The sequence below is a fragment of the Pteropus alecto genome, unplaced genomic scaffold (assembly GCF_000325575.1).
Source record: "Pteropus alecto unplaced genomic scaffold, ASM32557v1 scaffold80, whole genome shotgun sequence".
NCBI classification, from domain to species: domain Eukaryota; kingdom Metazoa; phylum Chordata; class Mammalia; order Chiroptera; family Pteropodidae; genus Pteropus; species Pteropus alecto.
In genome coordinates this window covers 4,288,155-4,297,392 of record NW_006430460.1, presented here as the reverse complement: position 1 = coordinate 4,297,392, position 9,238 = coordinate 4,288,155, and the positions used below count along the sequence as shown (strand labels likewise).

Sequence of the window (9,238 nt, the reverse complement as noted above, 5' to 3'; positions counted from 1 at the left end):
GCAAGGTCTAGAACACTTTTCGAGGAACACACCTGCTCCCCGAGTGGCTGACTCGCGTGCACGGCGCGGGCCCTGGGCCAGCCAGGGGTCTGCAGTCCCGGGGGTCTGCAGAAGAGAGCCGGCTGCAGTGCCTGGCGGGCAAGGTCAGTGCCGGGGGGAGGACAGGCGAGAGGCCGGGGTCAGCGTCACAGCCCAGCCTGGCTAGCTGCGGCGGCGTCTGTGTGCGGCGGGGCCTCCGGGCTGGCCTGCAGGAATAGCAGGCTGCAGGTTTGCGGGTCCACCGCTTCCGCCGCCTTCTCCCTTCGTCCGGCGTGTAGTGCGAATGTCAGCATCTCCCCCACGTGCCACTTGCGGAACTGTGGGGGTCACAAGTGCTGTTTGCTGCTACCTGCTCTGTCACACCGAGCATTTCCTCCTTGGAAGACATAGTGTTAGGCAACATGGGCTATTGGTTGGGTCCTGCCACCCTTGTAGGTGACGACTGGGCATTGTCGTCTGTTCTGTAGCACCGTGGCTTGGCCCTGACCAAGAACTGCACGGGCAGACGTGATGGTGCTGCAGACCAATGCCGGGCCCGCCCGGAGGCCCAGCTCCTCGGTGACAGGTGGCCCCATGCGAGCCCTCCTCCAGGGCCCCCTGGGGCTGACCTGCAGCCGGGGCACAGGCATCGCGGCGGCCTCATTCTGCACCAGGCGCCTGGGGTCCTGGGGACCAGCGCCAAGTCCTCGGCCCCCCATCTGCACCCCGCCCCCTGTCCTCACCAGTCCAGTTACGGGCGCAAAGGGGAAAACTCAGTAAGGAAATCCAATCTTAAACGCCATTCAACGGTAGTCTCTTTTATAATTATTTTTAATAGGGTAATTATGAATTTCATACTGAGCAACAAAAAAAAGCCACATCCGTTATCATGGTCACTCGCTGCCCAGCTTCTCCGGGTCACTCGCTGTCCAGCTTCTCCGGAGCTCGGTGCTGAGATCCAGCGACCAGAAGTTCGTAGTCGGGTTTAACGCAGACTGTATCCCGCGTGCAGTTTTCCATGTCAGGTTTTAGATGTCTTGGACTTCCTTATTTTCTTTTATTATTTCATAATATATTACTTGGAAGGGAGATGTTTTTCATAATTACATGTTTTCCAACTTTATAGAAGTGATTTAGTTTCCAGTGCGATGATTTGAATTTGTAAATGTTCTTGTTGTCTTTGCCCCAGTTACGGGAAAGGGCAGAAGCCTCCCCGTCCCCCCTACCCGCCCTCGCTCCCCGTACCTGTCCCCGATGCCCACGCCGTTTTCCCGGCGTCTGGCACAGCCCTGGCTGAATACGGGCACTCAGCACATACTTCCAGGAGTCGCATCGGACAGGCTCGTCTCACCCAGCTTGCTCTGAGTGTGACTTGGGGATCCATTTACAATGCTAGTAACAGGTCCCCATACCCGTATGTGGAATGAGAAGGAGGCTTGATCAGCACAATGTGGCTGATCCACGGTGTCCCCGAGGATCCAGGTCCCTCCCCTCTTTCTGCTGGGCCATCCTATGAAGAGGAACTAGGCGGCCCCTCTGCAGTCCGCATCCTGTGCCAGAGCAGATGGGGGCAGCCAGGACGCACTGTCCCAGCTCCGGCCTTACGTAGAGACCGCCCTACACTGTCAGACTCCATGGGAACCCCCATTCTGCAACAATTATAAACACCAGATTCTAAAAATTCAATATTTAGAGTCCAGAAATTATCCGAAGCCAGACACGCCACAGTTTTACTCTCTGAAAACTGGGAAGTGATGAACACTGGGAATGTGTGGCTTCCTGGCCCAGGGCCTGTCCAGCGCCCACAGCTGCAGAGGGATGCGGGGAGGGGGCACCCCAGCCTTACGATGGATGCCGGCAGCCGGGACCATAAAGGGGAACCCAGGCAGTGAGAGAAACCACAGGAGGGGTGGCACCTGGGGTCGGGGCAGCCCCGGGTCCGTGGCCGGGGCGGGAGGTGCGCCCTTGAGGGGAGGGCTGTGTGGGTCTCGCCTGCGAGCCTGCTGCTGTGTCACCGGGGCACATTCCTCAGCCACCTGCGGCATAGGTGGCACAAAGTCAGACCCTGTGGGCGTGGAGTTGCAGAGGACGGAGCAGCTGGAAGCGTGTGGGACTGGGGAGGAAGCCCAGAGGCAAAGCTGTCACAGGAGGACGGAGCCTTTGCTGACAGCGCGGGAGAGACCGCCACAGGACGCACAGGGGGCTGCGTGCTGCAGACCGAGCCAACACTGCCCGTGACAACAGAACCTGCCACCTCGGAGCCCAGCGGAGGGCCGCGATGCTGCGTGTCACCCACAGTGGCCAGTTTCCAGTTAGAGAAGTGGAGCCCTAACTCGGGAGAGAAGGCGGGGTCCAGGGCGGGGCGACCTCCCGAGGGACGGGGTGTTGGCTTTAGCAGACAAACGTTAAAGAGCTGTTCTTGAATGGTGAAAATGGCAATATTTATTTGCTTTTTTAAAAAATCAGAGTTTAGAAAAAAGCTATTGAAAATATGTCCAAAGAACGAAGTAAAAGATGTCAGATGATTTAAGAGAAAATGCAGCATTAATGAATCCACAGACAGAAACTCTGCAGAGAGCTGGGAACCACAAGAGCAAATTCTCAGCTGCAAAGTACGATGACTTGCATTTCAAAAAACTTTTCAGAAAACTTTCTGGTCTTAATGGAAATTGAGTTTGTTTGGACAGAAGTTTAGCAGACTAAACCATTCAGAGTTTAAGATGAAACACGTAGGTAGACACGCTTCCTGCACACTGCAGGAAAAGAAGCGGAATCAGTTACCTGGGCTGTGCCGAACCATCCCAGAATTTCTAGCGACTGAAAACTAACCGTAACTTACTGTGTCTCGTGACCCTCTGGGCCCTGCTGGGTGGTTCTTTGGCTCCATGTGGCGTCGGCTGAGGTTCTGAGTGGCCCATCGTATCAGGACCCAGCCGGCTTTTGGCATGGGGACAGCGTCGCTCACCTGTCAGCAGTGCAGTGGGCCGGGCTCCGAGGGTGGCCGGCTCCCTTTCCAGCCACTCAGTAGTCCCGGAGTGAAGGCAGAAGCAGCCAGGGCTCTGGAGGGCAGGCACAGGGCCGGCACAGCGTCACTTCTGCTCACGCTCTGCTGGGGCAAGTCCCAGGCCAGCCAGGATTCAGCGAAGGGCAACAGAGGCCACGTCCCAGCATGAGCTGCAGCCTCTGCGTATGGGGACTGGCTGGTCAGAGCTCTCTGTGGGACACAGGGACACAGGAATTGGAATACAGGCCCCAGGCCCCCGAAATGTGTCTGTGTGTGTGTGTGTGTGTGAAGACTAATAGGAATTTTGGTTTATTACGTTTCCACGGGACGGGTCATACCTCTGCAGTGTGTGTGTGTGTGTGTGTGTGTGTGTGAAGACAAATAGGAATTTTGGTTTATTACGTTTCCAAGGGACAGGTCATACCTCTGTGCTCCTGTCTTGATTTTGGCAAACATCCCTCGAAATCACGGCATTTTAGAGTCCACAGCAATTCTGGGATTACTTTGCGAATTCTGGCCCTGTCATTGGACTCAGCTGTGACCTGGAGAATTTTTGTCATCAGCCCACAATTATTTAGCAAGGCAGTGAAGGCAGTTTCGTCACTGTGGAACTCGATGTGCAGAGATATTCTCATCGTCTTACCCTTGTTAACAAAAAGAAAATTAAGTCTAACTTTTTATTTCTCATTGTTCTAATCAAATCTTTGTTTGTAGATGTAATTAACTTGTACATAGTTACGAAACTAAGAGACACACTTTATATATAAGCATTTTTCATGTTGCTTACACTGTTGGAAGTTGCATGTTTTGTTTACAGCTATATACTCAGTGACAACACCAGTAGTAGATGCTCAGAAAATATTTGTCAAGTAAAAGAACTGTGGCCATTAAAGTCATTTTTTGGCTGCATTGAGTGTATTCAGGAGAATATATGCATTATAATTGACATAATTATTCTCTCATTGGATATTCAAGCTCTCCCAACTCCCACCCACCCCCTTCTGTTTGAGGGGCTGATTTATGATGCATAATTCTAAAGACATCTTTATACAAATTGACTTTCAAATAGAATTGTTTTAAATTAGCCTGAGAATAAATTTCCAGGGGTGGAATTATTAAATCAGGATACAAATGCAGTAATTTTTAACACTTATTAACCAGTGTCCACCTCAGAGAAGTGTTGTGGTTTATCCTGGCACCAAACTGCAGGACCGTGGACAGTCTCTCCAGGCCGCTCGTCTTTAAATTACTTTGGCGCTAACGACAGTTATAAAGTGCTGTTTTTGTTAGTTTCTTTGAAATTGGCATGGTTGAAATGTTTTCATATTTGTTTAATTTTAGGCCAGATTTCTTCTTCATTCCCTACCTGTAAGCCACCTAAATTTTTTTTCCCTCAAAAGCGCCACACCGCTTGCTGCATAGCGCTTCGAGGTGGGGTGCTGCGCCCGTCCTTCCCAGGCCCCCACCAGGCGGGGCTCACCAGCGGCCCTGAGGTCGGCACAGTTACGATCCTAAGGTGACTTCGTTTTCCCTTCGTGTTCCCGCCCTCGTTTGAGCACGTGCAGAAAACGGAGCCTTCAGAAGCATGCCCCCCACCCCCGCCCCGGTCCTCCATGGGAGACCTCGGGCCGCACAGTGGCTGGGCGCGGCTGGCGGGCGCAGATGCACCGAGCGCTGTGTGCCACTGGCTTTCCAGAACTGGCAGCTGCTTGTCCAGGGGCTGGAACAGGGCGGCAAACCCTGCGGGAGAGCGCGTGGGCCTCGCTTTACTGTCGCCCAGGCGCCTTTCCCCTCGGGCGTGACCTGCAGGTAGGCACCTCCAGAAGCCTCGCCCCTCAGCGTCCTCCGCCGGCCTCGAGAAATCCAGTCGTTTAGATCAGATATCTTTTTAAGGCGCAGAGGAGGAATGCCCCCCAGTTGACGAGCTGGCTGCGCAGTCTTTTTCCTTGACAGGCTGAGAATGTGCCCATTTATTTGGGGCACGGTGTCTGAGGCCCTCGCAAACTCCTGAGACTGTTACTGCAGGACGGCACACCACGCAGGTGGCCGTGGGTCTCGGACGCCCTGGCTGGAGACGCGTTTCCTCCATGTCATCTTTGATGAACTGATAACGTGCGTGAGGACCAGGAGATGGTGGGCAGAGACACACGGGGCCACCCAGACCCGACGGGCAGAGCTGTTCACTCTGGTTTCCCAGCTGTAACTTGGCGGACGTGGGAAAGGCTTCCTTGCCGGGCAAGGGGAGGGAGGGCGGGCCTCCCTAGGACATGCCTTCTTCTGCGGAATGGTTTTTTACTGAATTTAAACTGCTCTCCGCCCCAGGTCGATGGTGGGAAGACAGCTGAGCTGCCTGGTGAGCGAGCCCAACTGTGTCTTCCTGCCAGCCTGAGTCCCGAACCACAGGGACGAGGGGTGCTGACAGGTGTGCCGCAGCTTTCCGGTCTCGGTGACAGATCAGGAGGGCGAAGGCGGGTGGGCGCTCACCTGGCCAGACAGGGCCTTGACCTTAGCTGGGGCAGAGCAGGAGAGAGAGCCAGCATCAGTGCCGGACGCTTCAGAGACAGTGCACAGCAAAGCTGACTGTCCTCTGCCTCTGCGGGGCACGCCTTTCGGGACCTGGGACAGCTGGGGAGCTGCTCGCTGGTCAAGGCTGCCGGGCAGGAGTCACAGAGCTTGAGTGTCGCACAGCCACCCGCAGGAGGCAGGGAGTGAGGTTTGGCGGGTTCGGGGCTCAGTGGCATCTTGTGGCAGATGGTGGGCAGGACACAGTGTGGTTGTGCCTTCCGTCAGCTCTGGCAGCAGAGTCGTGTATGTGTGTGTGTGTGTGTGTGTGTGTGTGTACACACAAGGGGGTGTCCTGAACGCCCATGCAGAAGCCCCCTTTCTCCGTGCAGGCAGTGACAGACAAGGGCAGCCTGGTGGACTCAGGTTGTGGGGAGGTTTTATCTGCCAAATGACTCGGCTCGCCAAGCGGTGTGACGTTCGTGACTTGACACATCCGGTGAACAGTCGCTGTTTGCGGTCTCCTCGTGCTGGTTGTCATGGCTGGGTTTGCAGCACAGTCTGGAAGGCCAGGTGCCAGTAAACAGGAGAGACTCGGACACGTGCACGCTTGGCTGAGCCCGTCCCCTAGTGTGCAGCGTGGTCAGGCGGTCCCCCCTGCATGGCAGGGGCTGGTGGCCGTGTCTCAGACCAAGCCGCTTGGATGGTTCGTGCTGCCCAAAGGCCTTGTGGTTGGGGTCTGCTCCTAGGGGCGCATTTGAAAGGGGGCACCAGAAGCTGCAGGGACCCCAACGGGAGGCGGTCTGACACGACGTCTGTCTCCCAGCTGCGGAGACGTGTTTGCGGACACAGCCTTACCACACAGCAGAGCCTTGGGGCAGGGGCAGTGTCCCCTCCGGCCTACAGGAGAGGGCAGCGTGGACATGACCACTCCCCAGCTCTGCTGTGGCCGCCCTTCCAGACTTCAAACACCTGCCCGTCTGTCAGTCCAAGTGCCGCTTTTAAAACACCGCTCTGTCCTCACAACCACTTCCCAGTCCTCCTCGCCAGCTGTCGCTTCACGTCCCTCCACCCAGCGTCACCACCCCAGGCCTTGGGGCTCGGGCGTCGCTCCTTGCCCCCAGCGTGCTGTGTCACATACTTGGGCTGCTAAGAACAGAGGCACAGGTTATAGCCAAGTGTGGCCTACGCTGTCCTACCACTCAGCTGGGACACGGCCAGAAAGGGACATTCGAGTTTAATATGGTGTGACCACATGGGAGTGAAGCGCTTAATCTGCTCCGGCCACGGCTGGGCGGCTGGGTCCAGCCGTGAGTGAGGTGCAGCGTCAGGCCCTGCCAGGCTCTCCCGGTCCTCAGGGAGGAGGATGGCATGGACGCACTGGCGGTCACAGGTGCGTGGCGCCTGCCCCAGGGCGTGGGGGCACAGCACGGCCCTGTCGGTCCGAGTGCCTTGGGAAGCAAGTAGGTAGGAAGTTGGGTGTCTGGGACGGTGGCCGTCCCCCAAGTGCATCTTTGCTGACAGCCACCGGTGTCTGTGCTACTGGGGTCTTTCTGCACCCTCATTCCTTCCCACCTGGGCTCCCACAGAGCTGTCCCACCTGCACCCCCATCTGCCATCACCTGCGTTTCAGCGTTTTTAGTTTCCTCCTCCTCCACTTGCTGGCCTCGCGACCTTCACGAGGCTTGCGGTTCCCTTCTGTGGAATCCCCGTGTGTCACCTCTAGTAGGCTGTCCTCTCCTCCCGTCTTTCCTGCGGGCCCCCCGCCCTCATGCCCCGCCCCCGCCCCGGCTCGCTCTGCTCCTGCTTGACCCTGTCTGATGGCGCCTCAGGCTGGGCCTGTCGTGTCTCTGCTCCAGACCCATCTTCTCATTGACCACGTCCCTGCTGGGGGTCTTTGTGGCTGCATCAAGCACGGCAGACCCCTGCCCGGCTCTCCGCTCTAACTGCTCCAGCTGCCAGGACGCACAGGGCCCCCGTCCACCCCACCTGTGCATCCTGGAGAGCCAGTGTGCCGCCATCACCGTGTGCAGTCCCTGGTGCCACTTGGCCGGAGGAGCCCTCGTCCCCTCCATCTGCTCTCCCGGCAGCTCAGCGGTGTGTCCCACAGTCATCCCGCAACGCCTCGGAAGGGCCTGTCCGCCTTCTCCTGCTAGACCAGGGCCCTGAGCACAAGTCCCTCCTGCTGTGGGCAGCGCGGGACCCTGGCCAGTAGGCGTGCTGGGGGCCCTCCCGCCACTGGGGGCGGGCCACCTGGTCCTGACCTGCGCCTGCAGAGCCTCTCACCCCCAGCAGTAGCCTGGGGGGTGGGGCTGGGTCGAAGCAGAGTCTGTGACGTCCTCGGTCTCCAGGTACACTTGTCCCCAAACCAGGATGCATCAAAGCAGGGCTGCAGACTTACAGGTCAGGGCCGCCACCTACGTCCCCACATGCTCCTGACACACCTTGCACTTAGTCGGGTGAGACTGTCCTGAGACCACTGTGCCGTTCTGAGACTTGCCTGCATCATTCGCGGGTCCTCAGAGAGGCAGTGTCACGACAGGCAGGGACAGGCACGGGTGGAAGTCCCCGGGGGCTCTGTTTAAGATGACTGTGCTCCCGCAGGAGATGGCAGGCCGGGCGCTCAAGCAGACGGGTAGCAGGAGCATTGAAGCCGCCCTGGACTACATCAGCAAGATGGGCTACCTGGACCCCCGGAACGAGCAGATCGTGCGGGTCGTCAGGCAGACCTCGCCAGGTGAGCGCGGGCGCCGCCCTGTGGGCAGACGGCTGTCCTGAGACGCGCAGAAGCCGGTCCGGCGTGGCCTGGTCACGTCGCCATGTGCCGGCCTTGGGTAAGCCGAGCCTGCCCCTCGGCATTGGGCCCCGCGTGCCTCCCAACAGAAATAACCTGCCGTTTCCTACCTGGGTGGGGGGTCCTTGTCTTGACTTACGGGATACTGAATAATTCATTGGGCATCAAAATGAGGCAACTAGCAGAGCGAGAACAAAACTGTTTTGACTTTCTCTCCGGCCTGCGCAGGGGTCTTCGAACAGGGAGGCTGCTTTCAGGGTTCTGAAACGCCTGTTCTCACGCGAGCCTGAGAGCCGGCGGGCGGGGTGCTAGGAAGGCCAGAGGCTCGAGCGGACGGCGGGATGGAGCAGCGGGGCAGTTCCCTGGTGCCCGAGGCCCCGACTGTGACAAGGGACTCATGATACTTAGCAAAAGGAGTGTTCCCTAACTCATGGGGGGCCTTGGACAGACCCGCTGCACAGCGGAGTGGGACTCGCAGGGCTTCGTAGGCACTATCTGTTGTGATGAGGTCACAGACTTTGTGTTCTTCTGACAGTGCCCCGTGGCCCGTCCCATCCTGTCTCAGCACAGCCCCTGGGGGACCTTTTCCTGCACTTGCCTTTGGCATGTGTTCAGGGTGCACCTCCTGAGCAAGGGGACAGGGCCTCCTGGCTGGCTGTGGGACAGCAGGCTCTGTCCCTCCCGAGGCCGTCTGCCCCCAGGGAGCCTGTACAGGCGGTAGAGCCCTCAGCTCCAGGGTGCAGCAGGCTGGGCACCCCACTGACGCCCCGTTCCTCCCTCTGCAGGAAAGGGCCTGGTGCCCGCCGCCGTGCCGCGCAGGCCGAGCTTCGAAGCAGTGGGCGACCCCCTGCCCGCCTACCACCCGCTGAGCGGCGCCTACGAGGGTGGCGCGCTGGGGGACGCGCCCCGGCAGTACGCGG

General features: G+C 58.1%; 1 protein-coding gene across 1 annotated transcript in view; it reads left to right on the top strand.

Annotated features, from left to right (window-relative positions):
• LATS2 (large tumor suppressor kinase 2) overlaps window positions 1-9,238 on the top strand; it is a 23,460-nt gene that overhangs the window by 5,891 nt on the left and 8,331 nt on the right. The window contains exons 2-3 of the mRNA XM_025047114.1: window positions 8,129-8,261; window positions 9,104-9,234. Coding sequence (XP_024902882.1) covers window positions 8,129-8,261; window positions 9,104-9,234 — 264 coding nt within the window. The remainder of the gene's footprint in view (window positions 1-8,128; window positions 8,262-9,103; window positions 9,235-9,238) is intronic.